Source organism: Caenorhabditis remanei, chromosome I, assembly GCF_010183535.1.
Source record: "Caenorhabditis remanei strain PX506 chromosome I, whole genome shotgun sequence".
Lineage (NCBI taxonomy): Eukaryota > Metazoa > Nematoda > Chromadorea > Rhabditida > Rhabditidae > Caenorhabditis > Caenorhabditis remanei.
Window position 1 is genome coordinate 7,061,407 of NC_071328.1, and position 23,209 is coordinate 7,084,615.

Here is a 23,209-nt window from a genome sequence, read left to right on the forward strand (position 1 = left end):
ATGTGCAGGTCTTATGACAAAACGCATCAAACCAGCAGCTACCCGCAAGTTCCCGAGAGCTGTTATAGATTTTTCCAGTTTTTTTTTCTGAAAATTTTATGTCCATATTGTAACCAGCGCATCTACAAACCCTGAAGTGCTAATTGATATCTCATTCATAGTAATATTGTCCATTAAACCGAGTATCGCGTGACTTTACTTTTTTATGATTTATGCTTATGCTGTGACGTCAGAGAAGGAGCTGAAGTTTCGAAATTTCAGCCATTGTTCATGATCGAATGGCTCGTAATGAACCATCCCAGCAGCCGAGTAGTTCCGGAAGTAATGGAACTTCATCAGCATCACAAAACGGGTCAGCAAAACCATCTAAAGTTACAGTAAAAGGTATTAGATCAATATTTCTATTTCATGTTGTGTAATAATCAATTCTCCCTCAGTTGTCAACGCTTCGTTTACAAAACCATGCGACTGTTATGTCGAAATCACGAGTGACACGTCATCAGCCGCGCCAAAAAAGACGACGGTGAAGAAGAAGACGTCGGCGCCTGAGTGGAACGAACATCTGAATGTTCATGCAAATGAAACATCAACACTGTCTTTTCGACTACTGCAAAAGGCAAAACTTTTTGAAGATACGTGTCTTGGAATGGCAAAAATAAAGTTGGCTAATGTTGGAAAAACGGAAAACGGAGAGTGTGAGTTTTCTGACGAAATTCAAATAGTTGCGAACATGATTTGCTGTGTAGAGCATTGGTAGAGAAACTATGTGCCCTCAACTTAATTATGAGTCGAAACAAAAATGTCACTTTTTAAAAAACTAACTTTGGGGTTTATTTTAAAATTTATTGTGTTTCACAGCCATTTGACACCTCGTCAAGACTTAAAGAATACAACCAGATTCTCTCGACGTAAATAAAAGCAATCATATTGTCGAAATAAAAAAAGTGATACCCGGGTGTTTGCGGACTCAATGCAAAATTATTAAAAATTAGCATTGAGTCCGCAAACACCGGGTATCACTTTTTTTATTTCGACAATAATGTGGTAGGATTATAGAAAATGTTAAAGAACACGTGAGAAAAACAATTTCAGATGAATTCTCAAAAATAAATTTCTGGTGAACATTCACTGAAAATATATAATTTTGCTGTTATGCGCAACAAGCAACTCATATGACGAGGGCCTAATTTTACACTTCTTTCTTATTATTTTTGTTTTTAGTTAAAGCGGACATCAACAACATTTCTCTTCTGGCAAAAGACTCTTCTAAAATGGGAACTCTCAATGTAATTTTCTCGGGTTACGCGGAAAGAAAGCGGAGGAGTGCTGGGCAGAGAGCTGAAACTGCTGTGTCTGCAAGTTCTGAAGCATCAACATCTAATGGTGTTGTACCAACAGCTTCTGCTTCTTCCGGTGGAAGAAGACCTGCTACAGCAAAAAGGGATACATTGGCTGTACCAGCGGTAAGAAAACCGAAAATTCTAGTCTCGTAACACTCAAACAACACCACGTTTTTTCATTTTTTTTTAATTAGTTAAAAACCGAGTAATTCAAAAACAACGAACTTCGTTTTTTGCAGTTCAGGCTGCTTTTGACTGGTCCCTGACCTTTTGGAATATTCAGAGTCTGTAAGCCAACAATCTCATATTGTTTTCAAGTTTGTATACATGATTTAGGAAGGTTTTCACATTTCTTTTTGGCTACAAACATAAATAAAACATATGTGTGAACACAAACATGTAGTCCAACTCTCGTTCCTTTTCCCTCTTTCCATTTTATGGACCTATTCTGGGGTAGCAAAAAATAGTTTTTTGCTTATTTTTTGCTATTCAGAAAGTAGCAAAAAAAGCAAAAAACTCCTGGTTTGGAGACATTTTTTGCTTGACCTTTTCTAGGCCAGCCCGCCCTTTTCTAGGCCATTCGCTGCAAGACCTGTGTTTGGTGTAGATTTACGGGAGATTTTTTTGGGATTTTTTCAGCAAAGTTCGGAAAAAAATCATTTAACGTTTACAAAGTATGGAATAAATCAATAAAATTACGAATTCAGTTCAAAAGTAGCGATAAAGTACATGAATGCTGAAAAAATCGCAAAAAAATCTCCCGTAAATCTACACATGGCCTAGAAAACCGCGGGCTGGCCTAGAAAAGGTCAAGCAAAAAATGCCTCCAAACCAGGAGTTTTTTGCTTTTTTTGCTACTTTCTGAATAGCAAAAAATAAGCAAAAAACTATTTTTTGCTACCCCAGAATAGGTCCATTATTTACATTTAATTTGCAGAATGGAGTAGCAGGGGCAAATACGTCTGGAGGTGGTACAACAACTGGAACAACACCAGAAGAAGCATTACCTGAAGGATGGGAAATGAGATTTGATCAATATGGACGGAAGTACTACGTGGATCATACAACAAAATCTACTACGTGGGAAAGGCCATCGACACAACCACTCCCGCAGGGATGGGAAATGAGAAGAGATCCTAGGGGAAGAGTGAGTAGATCTAAAATATATTTTTTTTAAACATTAATTTTAATATTTTAAAATCAATTTTTAAAAGTTCTGGTAAACAAACTTCTGAATTGTATTCAACTATGATGAAAGTTTGCATAGTTTTTCCACAATGATTCATTTTGGATTTACTGAAATGTCATCATTTTCTTGGCTCTGGTTCTGATTTCTAAACTCAGAGAAAGACATTTAATTATAGAAAACTCATGTCGCCACCGTAGTCTAGTACGAAGCAGGTGTTTTCTTTTTCAAAATCGCAAATTTTTGAGAAGGAAATATTTGTGTGAAATATTCCGGTTTTCAGGTATATTATGTTGACCATAACACACGTACTACAACGTGGCAACGCCCAACAGCGGATATGCTAGAGGCACACGAACAATGGCAATCTGGAAGAGACCAAGCAATGATTCAATGGGAACAACGATTCCTTCTACAACAAAACAATTTTAGTGCTGATGATCCGTTGGGACCACTTCCTGAAGGATGGGAGAAGAGACAGGATCCAAACACCGGGCGCATGTATTTTGTGAACCATGTGAACAGAACAACGCAATGGGAAGATCCTAGAACTCAGGGGTAAGCCAGTAATGAAATCGAGTAAGCAAAATTTGAGTGAAAGTGATAGGCAGTGCCGTTTTAAAATGTTTAGCTTAAAAGAGTTTTTTGACGAGAAAAATAGTATCCAGATATATACCCAAATTCGGTACTAGTTTCGGAATCATGAGCTTTTTCCAGTTATGTTCAAAACTCTACTTATTTTCAGTGGATCCGATCAACCACTTCCAGACGGTTGGGAAATGAGATTCACCGAGCAAGGAGTACCATTTTTCATTGATCATCACTCTAAAACTACTACTTACAATGATCCGAGAACCGGAAAACCTGTTGGACCATTAGGAGTTGTTGGTGTACAAATGGCGATGGAAAAGAGTTTCAGATGGAAAATTGCTCAATTCAGATATTTGTGTTTGGTAAGCCATTGTATGAAATCGTTATTTTCAAAGTAGTTTTTTCAGTCGAACAGTGTACCAAATCATGTAAAAATCACCGTATCCCGTAACAATGTATTCGAAGATTCATTCCAAGAAATAATGCGAAAAAATGCTGTTGATCTCCGCCGACGTCTCTATATTCAATTCCGTGGTGAAGAAGGATTGGATTACGGTGGTGTGGCAAGAGAATGGTTCTTCCTTTTATCTCATGAAGTCCTCAATCCAATGTATTGCTTGTTTATGTATGCTGGTAATAACAATTATAGTCTTCAAATCAATCCGGCATCTTTCGTTAATCCGGATCACTTGAAATATTTCGAGTATATTGGACGATTTATTGCCATGGTAAGTTGTAGTATTCGAAATTTGAAACTTGAAATTCAATTCTTTCTGTGCAGGCTCTATTCCACGGGAAATTCATCTACAGCGGTTTCACAATGCCATTCTATAAGAAGATGTTGAATAAAAAAATAGTATTAAAAGATATTGAACAAGTGGATTCTGAAATTTATAATTCATTGATGTGGATCAAGGATAACAACATTGACGAATGCGATATGGAATTATATTTTGTTGCCGATTATGAATTACTTGGAGAACTGAAAACATATGAGTTGAAGGAAGGAGGAACAGACATGGCGGTTACTGAAGCTAATAAGGTATGCATATACAAAAATTATATTTATCTGGATAAAATTTCAAAGTTTGAGAAATTGAAACTTTCATCACGCCTTCAACCTATTGTTAATTATTTTTTCTTTCAGTTGGAATATATTGAATTGCTAGTTGAATGGCGGTTCAACAGGGGCGTCGAGCAACAAACGAAAGCGTTCTTCACCGGTTTCAACTCAGTTTTCCCACTGGAATGGATGCAATACTTTGATGAAAGAGAACTCGAACTGCTGCTCTGTGGAATGCAAGATGTAGATGTTGATGATTGGCAAAGAAATACTGTGTACAGACATTACGCACCACAATCTAAACAGGTGAGGCATGAAAACGAGCGCAGCCACTTTTCTTCCAACTTTCTATTTTATATGTTTTCTAGTCTTGATCTTTTTTAGGTCACTTGGTTCTGGCAATGGGTTCGGAGTCTCGATCAGGAGAAACGTGCTCGTCTCCTCCAATTCGTCACCGGAACTTGCAGAGTTCCAGTTGGTGGTTTCTCTGAACTCATGGGTTCCACAGGTCCACAACTTTTCTGTATTGAACGTGTTGGAAAAGAGAATTGGCTCCCAAGATCACATACATGCTTCAATCGACTCGACCTTCCGCCTTATAGATCTTATGAACAACTTTGTGAAAAGTTGAGTATGGCTATTGAGATGACGGAAGGATTCGGAAATGAGTAGAAGGAAGAGTGCTGAAAGTTTCGAACTTTCAATGTTTTCCTCTACCTTTCACCACTTTTCTTATTTTGTCTTTGTATTCCTTCATATGAATTCTAATCAAAACTGTCCCATTCTTTGTGATAAACTTCCCATTCGTGTTGTGATATTTTTGTCTCTCTTAGACTCGTCATTGTTCTTTCTTTTTTGTTCTGGGTATGTACTTATACACTTGATTTGTAGTAGATTTGCTTCGTCTAGAGAACTTACGGTTTTTTTTCGAGGGGACAAGTGAAAAATTGGCAGAAAATTATGACATTTTGAAAGTGAAAACTTTAGCAAAAAACCTCCTTTGCAAAAATTCGAAAGTCCTCTTTCCCCCCACTTTGCTTGTAATTTCTGTATTCTTTTTATACTTGCTCCCATTTCTATAGCTGCCTTATTTTCGATATGGTTCCACTTTAATTTTCTTTAGTTCCACATTGCGCCGGATGCCTTTTTTACCCATATACAGTACCACATCAAAAGTAATTTTTTGATTCCGATTAGAAATTTCAATAAAATCTTAAAAATAAAAGTAAGCTGTTTAAATAATTTCAAATCATCATGTATAAAATTAGAAACTAAAAAGACAATCAAAGTATGTGACACCGCCTTAGAAAGTCTCTGACGGGAAATTTTTCAAAAATTATATACTGAAGAATTGAAAAAAAGAAATGGAAAGCACGTATCAACATCGAAATTTTTGATCAGAATTTCAGAAGGAGTTCGAATTTCCGAATCAAGTCCTAAGCCACGCCCACTTTTTGCAAGAGAGATCAAAATCTCAAATAACAAATAAACATTCGAATCATTCATCAAGCTGTCTCTCTCGAAGTGCAAAAGATACGGGACCCCCTTCCAATGCTCACAAAATGGACGACCGGTCATTTGCTTCTTCTTCTTCTTCTTTTCGTGTTCCATGAATCCCTCTTTCTTTCTCTCTCTGCGTCTCTCCACTCCTCACACTATCTCACTCACTTCCATCTTATTTCTATTCATTCATTCATTTATTTCGGTTTTCCTCCTCCCGTTTCTTCGACTTTCGATTTTTCGATTCTTACTATTCTCTTATTGAGTAGAAAGTAGATATTCAGGTAATTTAGAAGAAGGTTCTGGAATTTTTGACATAATTTTCAAAAGTTGGCCGAACTTTTCAATGTCGGATGCTCAGTTACTCATAAATTTCAGTATATTGAGAAGAGAAAACCATAGAAATTAAAAAAATGTTATTGAGAGGATTCATAAAATACTTTCTGGGTTTTTGATTCAGAACTGATCCCACATTATAGCTATAACAGTATTTATTCAGAGAGTAAACAAAAATCAGAAGTGTCTTATAGAAGAAACATTTCTGAATCTCTTCTCCACTCTTCTTCTTTATACCGCATTAACTACTTTTTGGGGTTTTCTTTTATCTATTCGACATTGAATTCTTCCCTTTTTTCATTTGGTTTACGGTGATTACCATTTCATTTAGGTGTCTCCCGTCACTACGCCTTCGAATACATTCAGATATGTTCAATAACCTAACTTTCTGAAACTGTTCAAATCCTCACAGAATAGAAAACGGAAAACAAGAAGCCACTGCTTCTTTCTTCTTCTTCTTCTTCTTCTGTTTTTGAATCTGTTTTTCAGAAAACTTATCGGAAGAAAAAGGTTCTAATATCCACCCACCTCTTCCTTTTTTCTCAAATTTCTCATCATCTCATTAGCAACGAATCGTTTAGAATGTGCACATACTCTCAACAATTAGTAAATGAAATGGGGGAAGAGAGAAGAAATATAAAAAGAGAGTTGAGAGAAAAAGAAGAAATGTTGCACATGTGGCTGGTCAATGGTCCCTTTTTCTCTACAAAATTAGACACTTTTTGCTCCGAAAAAGAGAAGAGAAAGGGAGGAGGAGTTGGAGCAAAACACAATCAATTTTGTCTTTTTTTCTTCGTTTTTCTCTTCTGTTGAGAAGAAGTTTTTGGGCTTGTCATACAACTTTTAAAAGTTCAGAGAGATCTTTTGGCTGGCTCTTGGTGATCGAAAAAAGCAACCCCAAATGTCTTGAACCAAGTGGCATCGTTGGTAGAGGGAAATATTTGTTAGTGGATTAGCTGTTAGACAAATGTCATTTCATTTACCTGCCTTTGGACCATCTACCTTTGGAGCACTGTTATTTTTCTAATCGTAACTCCTCCGTCTTCCATTTTCCCCACCATTTAGTTCCTTCTAGCTCTTTTCTAATTCTAAATTAAAACTCAACACAAATGTTTCACTCATTCATCAAATAAGTAAGTAATTGATCTCTTTCTCTCTTCATTTTCTTCCCTCATACATAAAAATCCGGATTCAAGTCATTCAACGTCTTCTACTTCTTCTTCTTCTTTTCCTCATCTTTTCATCTTCTTCCACCCTCTTTTTCTCCTTTTTTCCGTCCGTCTTCTCATCTCCGCCATTCCAACAATTTGGTTCTTTTTCCCGTTTTTTTTCTGTGTTGTCCCGACCAAAACTAAACTACTCTGCCATCAAATAGCCTAGTGGAGAACTCAATTTTAGTAGGCATTCCACCCAAAAAAACTAGCACTTTTCTTCGAACTTTTTGTCGTGAATTCCCAATTTTCTTAAAACGAAGAAACACTTGAAGACTGGAATTCTGCTGAGAAATATTCTAAAACTTCCATAGAAAGAGCATTCTATACGGTGGCTGTTAAAAACGAATTGTTGCAAAATGATTCATGTAGCATTTGAACCGTTTCTTCTCAGTTCAATGATTGATCAACTTGTTTTGTTTATATTCCAAAGCAAAATACATATGAATATTTTTCGAAATTCAGATACGCATTGTATTCTGATTCATCAGAAAAATGCATGCATTTGTATTCTTTGCACGAATTCGATCAAACCTTCTTCAGCTCATTTTCAGTTTCAACATGCGTCATTCGGAATAAGAGATAATAATTTTGTATCTCCGCTCTTTGTTTTCGAATATTGCCAACGTGCTTTTCTCACTTCGTACCAAAATTTCCTCTCTATAATAAAACACTTTCTCGAATCAACAACGCTCCATTTGAATACTAAGACATCCTGATTTCCTCCAATCCATCTCGTGAACTCCTCTCGAACAACTATTATAGTTCGTTCTCTGCATCTTCGTATCCCTCATTAGTCTCTCGTTTTCCCTCTCTCAGAATCCCGGAAAAAGCAAATCAGCTCGCCCAGAGCGTCCAGTTTTCTGGTTTCTGTATGATTCAATTTCTCAATATTTCAAAAATTTGGTTTTCTATTTTTCTACGTCTCATTCTCGCCTTCCGAACTGTTTTCATTTTAGTTACTTAAACTGTAACTATTTTCTCAAAAGATAAATCCGTTTCAATTTCATTTTCTTCTCATTGAAGTGTGTTGTTTTTCTCCGAATTTCAGAGAGAAACCGGAAGAAATAAACCTAATTTAAATCCCAATTCTCTCAAAATGATGACACGTATCGTTCTTTTGTTTATCTTCAGATGTTTTCGAAATGCGGAAGTAATTCTGGAATTTCAATATAATCAGTCAACAGATCCTTGTTTTTTTGAAAATCGGTTCTTCTGTAGATTTATCTGAAAACTAAGACCTCTGCACATTGTTTATGAATGACGACCTATTTCAAGTTACCTGAAAAATAAAAATAAATAAAACCAAATCACACTTTTCATGCTTAATTAAATCATACTTCTACTAATTAAGTAATTTAATTGTGAGGGTGTATTCATGTGGAATCAGAAAGAACAAAGTGATATCATTTCAGTTTCTTATATGGGCGGTGTACTTGGGAAAAGGCTTCTTTTGTGGGAGAAATGTAAAACATAAATTACAAAACAATTACAAGAAGAAAAGACCAGAATCTCGTGTTCAATGGTTTTGGAGTTTTCGTCGTTGGGCTGTCAATCGTAGTTTTCGTTCGGTCATTCGGTTGATTTCCAAACTTTCTGGTTTTTTTGTACTCTGATTTTGTGAGATTTTCTCTTTATTTCAAGCTATGCGTAATCAATGTTAAGTATCAATGCCAAGTATCTCTAAGTATTTGTCTAGAAAAAATATTTTAGTTCACGAATTGCTACAGTACTACTACAAAAGTAGCCAGCGTGCCCACATTCACATTTCACTGATTGAAAGCTATTTTTTGTACTACACGATGGCTGCAAAAATAAAATAAAATTTGCAATTTCGAGAGAGTAAAAGTGCAAAAAGTAAAGTCACCTAATTTGTTGTCCCTTGACTATTTTCGGGGACCAGTAGGCAAGTTTTTTCTATAGTAATCCTGTGTACTTTGGTCTCTTATTTCTAGCATTGTATAGATCTGAAGGCCAAATAATTTGAAGCCATGACATTCCCATACACTGCCAATCACAATTTCTGTGATCATCCTAATCTGATAGTGAGCTTTAAATTTCTAATAACCAAATCTGCTTTCCTTTCAGTTTAACTTATAATTATGGTGTTCTTTCAAGTAATCACTAGTTTTTTGTGATTCATCAATAATAAAAGTTATGAAGTATTCCGTGGTTTGTGACTCAAGACGAATTAATATAGAAGTATCAGTCCCTCATCTCTCTAGGGGTCTTTCAATCTTACATTTTGATTCATTTTCAGAGTTACACTCTAAGAAAGAACATCCAGTAATCATGATGCATTTTAAGATACATAGTTATTGGAAACATATTCCATATAGGATCATTCATTATTTCAAACACGGTATGGTCACCAAATTTTTTGTTTCAGATAAATTAAGTTCATTAGAGAGAGGCGACAATGATCCACACATTGTATCAGTTTAGAAGATGAGCCTACTTAAGTCGTGAGGGCTCTAATCTGCCAAACAAAATGTGTGTTTTGAATAAGCTACTTATGGAAAAGAGGCAATTTTTTGAAAGATTGAGCCATTTCTCTTTTCGACTTCCACCCATATTTTTCCAGCTTCTGAACAAAACCACGATTAGTTTTTTTGGAATGAATTTTGTCCTCTCTTCTCTTATTTCCAAAAGAGTTCATAAATCACAAAAAGTCGTTAAAAAGAGAAAATAGACACTATGATCACTTCACCCTCTTTTCTCGCTATCACTCTCTTCTTTTCCATTTACAATCACTTCAACCTGTCTCCCGTCTCGAATGTTCCCTCGCTTTCTTTTTCTCAAATACAAATAATTTACTGTCTACCAATACATATGTTCCTCTACTAATTTCTGACTTTCAAAACAGTTGGCTGTCTGCCAATGAATTCATTTGTCTCGCTTTGCTTTTTTTAAAAATTATGCAGTCAGGACGTGTGTATATTCTAATTAAAATTATGTTGGACGAGAAAGTTATTCCTTGCGAAAGCAAGAAGTCTCGTATCATGACTGATCACCCAGATTAGTGTTTCATTTTTCATTACATCTGAGAGTCAGAAAATAGATAGAATGCTTTGATCCCTAGAGTTTCAACTATTCTGTAATAATAATAATTATAATCAATCCATAACACACATACCTCTGAATTAGACACCTTTCTCTCTCAGTCTCTAACCGGTTCTATTCATACCTCACCCCTTTTTATTCTCAATTTTGACACGACTGTACATTTCAGTCTCTGACTTCCTGCGTTTCTAAAATTTCAGCACTATTTTCATAATTTTTCTCTTAACAAGTGTCACAAAGTGGGAGCGAAAGTGGCCTTTGGGGACAAAAATTGGATTTTTCGTTTTGTTTTGGCTTGGCTGGAACACATGTGAAGACTTCAAACCAAAACTTGATAACTATTTCAGTTTTAAGTATTAACAGAATCTTTTTTTTCTGTGTGACTTCCCGGAGTTGTACCCAGTAATCTAGAAATCTTAGAATCCTGTAGACAGGTACTCCGATCAGTTCATTTGACCTACATTTCGATCAACTTAAAAGAGGCCAAAAAGAGCTGAGTAAACAGTGGAAACACTCGTGTATTGCTTCCTAGTTCATATCATTTATTTGTTCAGTTCAGTTAGCGCATGGTAATATATAGAAGTGTGATAGTGGTATGAAAACCACATGACCCTGTCAGTCACTTTATTAATTTTGAATGTAAATAATTATGTCGTAATGAGAACAAATGTTTCCATTTTTTTAATCATGGAGCTATGAGATTCCTGCATCACATCAAGTCCAAGATCACAAAATATGTACTTTCGAAGTCGATTGAGGACGACACATGTAGTTTGAAAATCTAATTTAATCAAGGATCAATGTACCTAAAAATGAGATCCTAGACCACGGAAAAGACCTGTTCCATCCGATGACCATCCTAACACAGATCAGGCGGTTGTCTCCATGGTTGACTGCCCCTTACCTCCCGTTCAGTTCATCCTCATTATCCTATTGTCTGTATTCTGTATTCAACATACACACAACTCATCTGTTCATTTCATTCAATTCGTATTCTGATTATCTGAAGATGTCTGTCTGTCTGTCGGCATGTGCAGATGCCTGCGTAGTGACCTAGAAAACCGCAAACATCTGCTCAATTCCTTTTACAACGAATGACTTTTTGGTTCATTTTTCACCGTATGTTCGGTGGGGGAGGTCTCTGTTATAGTTGTGTAAACAGTTGAGTGGGGAGGGAATTGTGTGCTAATCGACTCAATTTCTTCGAGAATCGTTTTTTGGGAGGTCGAGGAGGTACAGAAATAGAGGGGGAAATGTAGAAAAAGAAAGTGAGGAAGTGATATCTCGGAGGGGTTGACCAAGTATTTCAATGGAAATACTGATCTGTAACTCCAAAAACCATTGGATTTCTAGGTCATCTGAACTTTTATCACTTCTATTTCTCTTGACCCAGAATGACAAGTTTTGATAATTCGATCACATCTAGAACCCCTTCCATCTCTTCTTTTTCTTTAAAAGTATTCTTCTCTAATCTCCGCCGAAAAAAGTTCGCATTCCTTCAAAAAAAGTGTCCGTTATTCGCACTTACATGGAATGTATTTTGACTGCTACCCCTAAAGTACTGATTTTTTTTGCTCATTCAATGAGTTTTCTTGAGACAAAATGGCTCATAAAGGGTTTTCCTGTGACGTGACCTCGTTTTTGAAAAATTGAGATTTTTCAAAAATGCAATTTTTTCGAAAATTTTTTTTCATAAATTTTTTTCAGTATTTTAGCGGATTGTTCAGAAAATGGGCTTTGCACATATTTATAGCAAATTTTATGTAGTTTTTGACAAAAATATGACACTCATGAAAAAATAATTTTTTGATCCTGAAAAAGGTAAAAATGTGACACCCTCCAAAAATAAATTTTTTTTTTCGAGGTCGGCAGAGGTGACATACATATGGTAAGAAAGTACAACTTATGTGGATTATTTTTTCATATAGCACTATAGTCGCTTCCAGTTGAAAATTAAGGAAAAATTTGGTCTGAAAATTTTCATTTTTCAAAAAAGTGTGACATGTCGGAAATAAGTTTGAATTTCTAATATTGTTCAAGCTCCTAATCAACTTCAATGAAAATAACAATATTCAGATTATGTTCCACCATTTTCAAACAATGATTCACATCCCTGTTAACTTCTCTTGTCATAACACTCGTTCAAAGATTGCCATTTTTTCCATGTGAAGAAAGTTCAACAGCTTATAACTTCTCTGAAACCAATGGAAACAGGCTCAAAAACACAGAGCAACTTAAAAATAATCATTAACTTTCAAAAATTACACTTGGGATGTTTTTGGAAAAATTTTTTTTTTTCGATTTTTGATAAGGGGGGACCACATGAAATTTTTCCAGAAACTTGAAAAATTTTTTTTTTCGAAAACAACTCAAAACTAGTTTATAAACAAGAATAGATGCTAAAAACCGTTAATTCTGGTTGTTTTCGAAAAAAAAATTTTTCAAGTTTCTGGAAAAATTTCATGTGGTCCCCCCTTATCAAAAATCGAAAAAAATAATTTTCCGAAAAACAGCCCAATTATGATTTTTGAGAAACAATCGTCATTATTGGGTTGTTCTGAGCTTTTAAGCAAGTTTGCTTCAGTTTTAGAGGAGTTATGAACAATTGAATTTCCTCCACATGAGAAAACTTGCAATTTTTGAGCGAGTGTTATGACAAGAGAAGTGAACAGGGATGTACTTTCTTTTTTGAAAATAGTGAAACATAATTTGAAAATAGTTATTTTTATTGAATTTGATTAGGAGCGTGGACAATATTAGAAATTCGAACTTATTTCCTGCATGTCACATTTTTTCGAAAAATGAAAATTTTCAGAGCTATTTTTTCCTTAATTTTCAATTGGAAGCGACTATAGTGCTTTATGAAAAAATAATCCACATAAGTTGTACTTTCTTACCATATGTATGTCACCTCTGCCGACCTCGAAAAAAAAAATTTTTTTTGGAGGGTGTCACATTTTTACCTTTTTCAGGATCAAAAAATTATTTTTTCATGAGTGTCATATTTTTGTCAAAAACTACATAAAATTTGCTATAAATATGTGCAAAGCCCATTTTCTGAACAATCCGCTAAAATACTGAAAAACATTTATGAAAAAAATTTTTCGAAAAAATTGCATTTTTGAAAAATCTCAATTTTTCAAAAACGAGGTCACGTCACAGGAAAACCCTTTATGAGCCATTTTGTCTCAAGAAAACTCATTGAATGAGCAAAAAAAATCAGTACTTTAGGGGTAGCAGTCAAAATACATTCCATGTTAGATTCATCACTGTCATCAATATCATCTCTTTTCTCTCACTGATTTTCTTCATTTTTCTAACCACCTGCGTCTCATTCTCCCATCATCTCTCGATTTCTCCCCAATTCAAGGACACCCCTCGTCTGTGTTTTAACCATCAGTATTACGCCAACCGAAAAGCTTTTGCTTCTAGAAGATTGAATGTTGCAAATACGTATTGTTGTCTTGTTCTTCTTATCACAACTGTCTATTAAGAGTAGGCGGGACTTCTTCTCTTTTTGAAAATTGACGCATCTGAGATTTCAGATTCTCAATCTATCTGGTAGTTTACGTTCCAGTTCTTATTGGAAAATCAGTTTTCTTATAGATTTACACTAAAAGAAAGGCACTTCGATTCCCCTATTTGGATATTACAGGGCTTAAAGAGATTTTTGATCAAAAAATGAGGAAGAAATGCTCGAAATCACCTGAACACACAAACAAATGCCCGAAAAATTACACTTTTTCGTTGATCTCTTGATCTTCTGACAGCACTGAACTATTTCGATGCTCGAATTCTGAAATCTCTAATTTTAGAAAGCCACCGTTTGACTCGAACTTTGACCCTCATCTACGTTGTATTCACTCTCAGCTTTCAACTTTTTTGTTGATATAGAGTTTCGTCTCGAGTTACCAAATTCCACTCCCTTCGGACACTTTGTAATTCTGACTGAAAATTGTTTCCTCTCTTTCTCTAATTCTCTCTTTTCCAATCAAAACAAAGAAATCAAGCGAAAAATACATTTATTGATTAACGAATTGTTCGATGAGTTTTCTTGTAGTTGCCTGATACTCTGATTTTCAAACATACGACACGAAGTTTCAGTTCTGGGATCCTGTCTCGTGGTCCCACTCCATTTCACGATCAGTTTCATGATTCTACTTACTATCCGTTCCTGTTCTCTCATTTTCTCTTTTATTTCTCTCTCCCTCTCTCTGTTTCAACTTGAAATTTCACACCCTATCTTTCTCTCAAATGTGTATGGTTCTTTTTCAGGGGAAAGGGGGCTATGATTCATAAATTTTCCGTGTTTCCATTTTTCTTTTTTTATGTTCAAGAGACAACAAAACAAAAGGGAAAAAGGAGAAACAGAAACTGATACGTTTATTTTTGATTTTTGGTATAGACACATTCAATGTATATTTTGGGAAAATTCAATTTTTCATTTCCACTTTCTTCATCTGGACTATAAACTGAAACGGCTACCGTAATTCGTTTCAAGAAGTAACATAATCAAAGTACAAATGATTTATCTCAAGAAAATGTCTTTTTTTGTCGTAAAACCGGCAAGAAACCTCATAAAAATTATCAATTCCACGTCCGTTTACCACCATATCACTATACTTTTTTCTTCGTTTTTTTTCGCTTTCCTTGAACATTCTTCACAGTGGCTGGCGCCATATTCAACTGATAATGAACTACCTATAATGAAGCCAACAAAAAGTTTTGATTGACAGCTTTATAATTGCATAAATAGGTAAAGTACGGTGTCATTTTAGCCACCTATCAGAAGTTTCCCGACACAGAAGTTTCCTATTTTAATTCTCCTCGGAGTTTTAAGAATATCAGGTTAGTTCAAAGAGATGTTGTTCTTACTCTTTTGCTGGAAACTGAGTCTATCTGTGTCAGATACAGTATGGACAGATCAAACTGGGTCCCAAACCTCCAAATTCTCAAACACCATATGTTTCACTTGTTCCTTTCCCTTCTTCTTTTTCATCAGTTTCATAATTCCTATATTTTTTATTTTTGGATATAATGAGATATTACTAATATTCCCACGGACTAGAAAACTCATGTTTTGTGTCTAAATCGGTATTTGTGCTCAAATAACCAGATGAAACGTCAATGTTTACATTTTGACCTCGCCAATGGAAAAGCTTGAAACTTGAGGAAAAAGTTTTACTCCAGTTTAAGTGTAAGTCAATGTGTAAAAATCTGATATACACGAATAAGCCCCGCCCACTTTCTCGAATGGTAATAAATGGGCGGAGTCTATCAACCAATGGGGTAGCTGATAAAATGTTATCAGACCATGATTTGTGAGAGACAAATCATTTTGTGAATTCGATTAGCCTTCTGCGAGTTCTCTCAGAATTTGCTCTGGAACAGATAAGCTTCTCGGCTTGATTGCTTCTGATTCATGAAAACAAATCACGAAAAGACACGAAAAGGATTTCGTAATGCCCTTTTCCGTAATTTATTTATTTTGTTCCGAAGCCACGCCCCAAATCGAATTGACTCCGCCCAGAAGTTATCTTTTGACTCATCAATGTTTCATATATAAATCAAAAAATCATGTGTCTCTCGAATCAATGTTTATAAAATATCTTCTCACTTTTCTTTTCTCTCATTATTATACTTTGATACGCGTTCAAACATTCTTGTCACTGTTCTTTTGTCTATAAACTGATGATGTGATGGTATTTTGTTAAATTCTGATTCCCAAATGTCTGAAATCCTTTCTCGTCGTCTGACCACATTCTCACAATCTGACGTTGTGAAAATGCGTCCGAGACCCCATAATTTTCATGATTCCTTTCTCAAAACGTCTATTTTTTCGTCTATAATTTTCATGCACTTGATATTCCAAAATCAGAACATCCCATCTTTCCTTTCAACTCCTTCTTTCCCTATCTTCTATTTCATCTGGAACCAATAAAATCTCGTCGAATGGGATGTTTTCTTTCTATCTACTGCCACGTCATCACCTCAGTTTTCTCACTTTCAAAACTTTTCGTGTGAGTTTATTGTTGTCTTGAAATCTGGATAAATGAATATTTGAGATTCTAGATCAATACATAGCGACAGAGTTTAGCGCCTAGATAACAAACGGACACCTGGCACATATATTTTCTTGCCTTCTTCTTTTATTGTTCTTTGTATTGTATTTATTCTTATCAAAAATTATCAATAAATGGGGGCGAGAGGCGGAGAATGAGTCCCTCACGAGACCATTCAAAGGGTGGATTAAAGTGAGAGATGTGGGGCAACAAATAAAAGAATGACCGGTATGAGGGGTTCCTTGACTCCGCCTCTTTCTATCTATCAGCATATCTATTCACAGATTCTCTTTTTTCTGCTTGGTTTTTCCATTTTTCTTCCCGATTATCTTCTCAACTCTCAATGTTTTGTTGCTCCATCTAATCCCTTCTTCTCTCATTTTCTCAACTTCTTACCTACTACAAGCTACGGAATATAGACTCATATTCACACACACAAATAAATGTGATGAGTTCTTCTTATCTTTTTCATCTATATATTTTTTCCACTTTTCCTCTCTCTTATCAACCGCTCACACATATCAGCTCAAAAAAGAATACAAGGCATAATATTATAGTTAACGGCGACGAAATGAAAAGTGTTTCGTTTATCAGAATGACATTTCCGAATCATAGTTTATGTAGTTTTTGGCTTTTTAAACTGAGCGGAAATTGATCAAAACTGAACTGCGTTGTTTTTTCTTATTTATTTCGATCTGTTATACTATATCGTTTCTCTCTTACTTTTCTCAAACGTTTTCGTCTCATCACTTTCTTTGTTTTCAGGTGATTCCACCAATTCGGAGAATGTCGTCGGCGGAGGGAGAACAGTTTATCCATCGTCCGACGGTCATCTCGACTGCTTCTGCAGCCTCGAGACCACGTCACAAAACATTCGAATTGTTGGGACCATTCAGCAACATTTCATTGGCTGAAATGTATAAAGTGTGTGGAAAGATCATCGGAAGATTCCCCGTCCCATTCATCATTGCAACTGCTATCATGTGCAGTGCAGCTCGTAAGTTTGAATTGTTCATGTTCACTCAAGTATACTGTATTTTCAGTTGGTGCTATTGGCCTTCAGATGAAGGATAATGTGAGGGACGGCTACACTCCAAAAAACTCGCAGTCCCGTCTCGAAAACAAAATTTACCGGGAGTTTTTAGGATCGGAGGGAGATCCGGTTATGACGACAGTACTGATGACAGCCAAAGACGGAGGATCCATGCATCGAATTGAGTATTTGGAAGAAGCTCATAGGGTAAGAGATCAACGTTTCAATCAGTTGTCTCAAGTTTTAATAGTTTTCAGCAATGGCTTTACATATCCAAAAACTTGTCTGTCGACGTGGGAGACGGTCAATTCATGAAATTCGGAGACTTCTGTGGACACTATTGCCAGGCCAATGATATTCTTCAGTATTTCTTATCAGCTTACAAAACAAAGTCAGCGGATCCAACAGTCGATGGATACCAATTGGATTACCCTATTGCCACAGTCATGGGATACCAACTGCATTTGGAAAGAAACTTCTTCGGTGTCACCACGAATCAATCGAACCCAGTTACTAACATCCAAATGATGAGAGTGTTGACTCTTCCTGTTCTTTCGGAAGTCAAGACTTTTGAAGATACGGATAAGTTGAATAAATGGGAGCTAGCTGTCTATAACTATGCTACTGGATACTCAGCATTGGATGGACCCAACCATCTGGTGGAGATCAATGTGAGTTTGATAATCAAGTAAACTTGAAAAAACATTCAACAATCAAATGTTACAGGTCATCGGAGCTGAGGTTGTGGACACCGAAATGAACAAAGACGCCCAGAAGATGGTTCCATATTTCATTGTTGGAATTGTCTCTATGATCATCTTCATCTTCATTACCGTTTCCATCTCTGCTTCCTATTACGGATACTTCTCGTGGAGAATTGGATTGATCGCTCTGGCTTGCCTGATGGTTCCAATTCTTGCTATCCTGACTGCATTCGGAATAAATAACATGCTAGGAAACAGGACAAATAGTCCGATGATGATCATGCCGTTCTTGATCAATGGAATCGGTGTCAACGATGCTTTCCTGACTCTCCAGAATTGGCTTCAGCACAGTCCGGACTTGCCATCGGGCAAACGACTGGGATACATGCTGTCGGAAGCTGGACCGAGTATCACCACAACTACACTAACAAATGTGATCGTCTTCTTGATCGGGTGGATGAATCCGACCGAGGGTCAGTTCTAGCTTTCATTGCTTTTCAGATTCTAGAAGATTTCCACTTAACAATCAAGTATTCTTTCAGAGATGTCCATTTTCTGTCTCGGTTGTGCCATCTCGCTTCTTCTGGCATACGTGTACACACTCACATTCTTCTGTCCAGTGTTGGTTCTTCTTCTCAATGAACGAGTCAAAGAGCCCAGCAAGGTAATGTTGCAATTAAAAATCAAGCTGTGGAACTTTGTGCAATGTGTTTTCGGGTTTTCAGCTCGAAAGGAGTTTCAACAAAGCCCTCGAATTCTATGCCAAAATCGTGTGCTCCAGATGGACATTCCTTCTACTCATGCTTGGTGTTGCCGTGTATTGGGGATTCGGAATCTATGGAACTCTCAGAATTCAAGCCGTTCTGAACACCGCTAAAATTCTTCCACTGGAGACTCCCATCCGGAAACCAAACAGAATCATTGAAGAAACTGTCTGGAAAGAGTTCTACCCGGTGACTGTGATTGTGAACAACCCAGTGGACATAAGTAACCCTTCGAAATTAAGCATCTTCGAAAGTCTTGTTCATGATTTCGAATCAATGGAGAAATGCCGAGGATCCGAGTATACAATCTCTCCAATTAGAGATTACCAGACATATTTCTATGGAGTTGGAGCTGAAGATTTCGACTATGAGGACGAAACAGTCAAGAATACAAGCACAACTTTTGATTTCAGCGTTAGTTTTGGGAAAAATCTACCTTTTCTCATTCCTGTAACGTCAAATACAAACATGACAGAGAATCATGTCAACCTATGAAATATTATTTCAGAAACTCGCCGGATTCCTCGAAAATCCGATCTACAAGCACCACAAAGGAACGATGAAGTTGAACTTCTCCAATACGTAAGTCTCCATTATTTCTAGTTTTTTTTCCAATCTTTTCGAATTTTCAGTGTTCCCATTCGCAAAGTTCAACTCATATTTGCCTATGAAAATGTAACCTCGTGGGACGATAGAATCAAAATAATGGAGGATTGGAGACACATTGCAAGCAGTTATGGCACTCTGAATGTTTCCGTTTGGAATGTCAATGCTATGTTCGTCGACCAGATGCAAAGTCTCAAAGGATTGGCTATTTCGGTTAGTAATACATCAAACTCTCAGATCGGTTTATCAAACGTTTTACTTACTTGTTCAAATTTTAGAACGCCCTTGTCACTTTGGGATGTATGGCTGCAGTCTGCATTGTGTTCATTCGTAATCCATTGTCCGTGTCTCTTGCAACTGCATCGATTCTGTCAATCTCAATTGGAGTAACGGGATACTTATGTTTCTGGGATTTAGATCTCGATCCAGTCACTCTGTGTGCAGTCATTGTATCTATCGGAATGTCTGTCGATTTCGTGGCTCACGTTGCTTGCCATTATCAGGTAATGAAAATTATGACAATTTCTTTGCTTATCGAGACACTGTTGGTGTAGAAATTTCTAAGCTTTTCAAAAAGTTCTACTCTATTTCATCTCATACTCTTCAGGTTCGCTACAAGGAGTTCGAAGAGAACGGAGTTGTCAAGAAAATTGAGATGAAAACTCCAGAATCTCGTGTCGTCAACTCACTTTCAAATGTTCTTTGGCCTATGGTTCAGTCAGCATTCTCAACACTTTTGTGTGTGTTGCCGTTGGCCATTCTTCAGGTATCAATTCTTTCAGAAGTATATTCACATTAGTTTATTTTATAGAACTACCTGCCAATGGTGTTTGTCAAAACCATATTGTTGGTTGTCATCTGGGGAATGTTCCATGGTCTGGTTCTCCTTCCTTGTATCCTTGCTCAGTTCCCCTTGTCTGTTTTCAACAAGACATTTGCTGACTTGCTCTTCGGAAGAACTTCCTCTTCTTCGTGCTCATCTGAAACTGATTCTGAGGAAGATACGATGGCCGAAGCACAGGAAATGACACCACTCTCAATTGCAGACAAAGCCTAGATGTCTTGATTCCATATGTTTCTAGGCACAAGTCGCCGTTTTCTATTTCTGTACAATATAAGAATGATCCGTCTAGATTTTTCTCTCCCTCATCCTCTTCCAACCGACGACGAAAATTTCTAGCTTTACATGCCTGTGTAGCTTTTCATATGGTCTACTCTCGTTCTTTTTTCTGGTCTTAAATTTTTTTTTTCTTTTTCTATGTGTCAATCACACCTCCCGCTGTCCCATTCAAACGGGTACCGTTTTTCTCCTTTCCCTCAGGGTTTCTTCCAATTTCTAGTTCATTTTTTCTGGAGTTTTCAGGAATTTTCGATTCACATTATTTTCATCTTGTCAACATTCTTTTTACCTATCTTTTCCACTTTTCCATCGTTCAAAACGTGTCTGTTTTTGTTATGTATGTAATTTGCATTTTGGTAATTTTACAAATCGGATAAATATGTGTTTTTTTTTTCATTCCTCTTTTTGGATTTCTGAATAAAATTTCAGTTTTACGTGGTTATTGTTTGCTTTTGAACAAAAGATGAAACAATTCTATAACCGACATTAGACTAGTGTCTGCCAATAGAACGCATTTCAAAGGCCGATTTTCAGCATTCACCCAGTTACATATAGTCTAATCAGACTCTTTTCAAAGAACACTTGATGCCCTCACTTGTAATTTTTTCCATCACAAACTACGAGATAACATCAATCTCCTTGTATCCGTTCGTCTACGTGCAACTAATTCTCTCTTTTCCCTTTTCACTCATCAAGATTTCAAGACCATACAACTTTCTCTTACTCATTTCCAGTTTATCTGACCTTTGCAACATTTTCGCTCTTTCAACGAAAAAAAAACTTCCGCCTAATTGCATCAATTTAATTATTACATCCATCTAGTTGAATCCAATAGTATCTGAACCTTTTAAACCGTTTTGTGTATCCAATATGATGTGAATTTTTTAATGTTTACACGGGTGGTTGTTAAAGATATTCATACGGTGGAACTTGTTTTATCATCAAAATTTTACAATGAGTTGCGTCTGGAAATTGTAAAAATTATTTGGAAAACGAATTGCAATAACGTTTATAGGACGCTCAAGTGTTTCACTGTTTTAGCGAGCAATAGTTCACAAGGATACTAATTCTTGGATGTTACCTGTTTTGAAAAATGAACAATATTTTGTCAGAAAGTGACAATAAACCTGAAGCTTTACAATGCTGTAAAGTGTTTCGCATATTGGGAAACATTGTATTTTAGTCTGAAAGAAACCAAATTTATGAAGTTTCAGGAGGCATATTTCAGATCTTTGCAATTTTCTGTCCGATCCCTTATATTGTTCAAATATTTTTTTTGTATTCATCTCAAAACAGTTGTCATCGCCCTCTTCTCTTATATTGTCTCTTGCGTCTTTTCTCGTCATGAAACACACTTTTTGCCGCCATCTTTGCCCCTTCTCGCTTTTCCGAATTGTTATTTTATTATTATTTTTCAATTTTATTTTACAAGTGTGCCTTCTTTCTCTCATTCGGTTGAAATGAAACCCGTTTAGCCATTATCCATTTCCACCGGGCATAACGTCGATCCGGTCATCGATAAAGTGTCCCAACACAGACACCTTCGGATTTTTTGAACAAAAAAGAGAACAGAATATCGCAACGGGATGCCATCTGAGAAAGTGACAAACATTGGGGGGCTGAAAGAGATGAGGTCATACCAATAGAAGATCTGGTTCTTCCTTATCCGTCAGAAGCATCAACGTTCGAAACCTAGATACCTGAAAGGAGAAGAGAAATGCTGTAATGATCTGATAAATATTTGTAAATGAAACCATATAACATTTAGAGATAAAACCGAAAGAAGAGAAAGCATTGAGTTTTGGAGATTAGAAATTCAGACAATTGAAGAATGAGATTGTGTAAAACTGAATATTTTTCTTCTGAAAATAGTGATAGAATATTTGAGATGAAATAGATTGAGTAACTAAACTCAGACAGTGAACAATTCCAGAGGAAAAAATAATACATACTGCTACATTTCTTTGTTTCTGGTTTTTCGATTAAACGCAGACATTTACATGCATCTTATCTTTAGCTTGAAATCGTCTTCACAGATTCCGAGAAAAACGGAAAATGCAGACATCTGGACAGACAGAATCATAATTAAGGAAATATGAGCTTCGAGATGTGCTGCATACATTACACTATCCACTAGATGCTTTTTCCTTTTCTCAAAATTGCCAACCTTGAATAATGCCCATCCATGGTCAGGCGAAGCGCGATAAATCTATAAATTTTCCCCACTTGTCTTTTTCGCTTTGTTGTTTTTTCACACACACAGTTGTAAATATATTTCATGTTAATCTCCGAAATTCAATCGTCCTTCCTTTTTTGTCGACAGAAGCTCCCCGCTGCTTTACAGCTTCTCTCTCAACCTGACCATTAGTTTAGTATGTGTTCGAATCCATTGGCGGTCATCGGGTGGACGGGTAGAATGATGATCCATCAACAATTACCATAATACTTTCTCTATTTTGTACATCCCTTATATGAATGAATGCCAAAAAAGTGAAGGGAAAGTGAAAGAAAAAAGAAAAATCCGCTCTCTTATAGCTGGTTACACAAAAATAAAAGAGGAGATAGTAAGCTGATTATGTGGTGATTACACATCTCGTGTTATCACCTATCTCTTTTTTCTTTTCTAGCTT

General features: G+C 36.2%; 2 protein-coding genes across 2 annotated transcripts; both read left to right on the top strand.

Annotated features, from left to right (window-relative positions):
• Positions 1-278: 278 nt before the first annotated feature.
• On the top strand, positions 279-4,852 carry GCK72_001361 (uncharacterized protein; the record flags this gene model as incomplete). The annotated part of the gene is made up of 10 exons (XM_003105019.2): positions 279-384; positions 438-695; positions 1,222-1,463; positions 2,278-2,487; positions 2,810-3,084; positions 3,272-3,479; positions 3,525-3,845; positions 3,899-4,159; positions 4,265-4,486; positions 4,565-4,852. 10 exons carry the CDS (start codon positions 279-281, stop codon positions 4,850-4,852), a joined length of 2,391 nt encoding a protein of 796 aa, XP_003105067.2.
• A 12,286-nt stretch (positions 4,853-17,138) lies between these two features.
• GCK72_001362 (uncharacterized protein) lies at positions 17,139-20,516 on the top strand (the record flags this gene model as incomplete). Its single annotated transcript, XM_003105097.2, has 11 exons — positions 17,139-17,349; positions 17,396-17,592; positions 17,643-18,056; positions 18,112-18,562; positions 18,632-18,753; positions 18,815-19,267; positions 19,362-19,435; positions 19,486-19,672; positions 19,738-19,962; positions 20,067-20,225; positions 20,271-20,516. The coding sequence occupies 11 exons, from the start codon at positions 17,139-17,141 to the stop codon at positions 20,514-20,516; spliced, it is 2,739 nt and encodes a 912-aa protein (XP_003105145.2).
• Between the last annotated feature and the right edge of the window lie 2,693 nt (positions 20,517-23,209).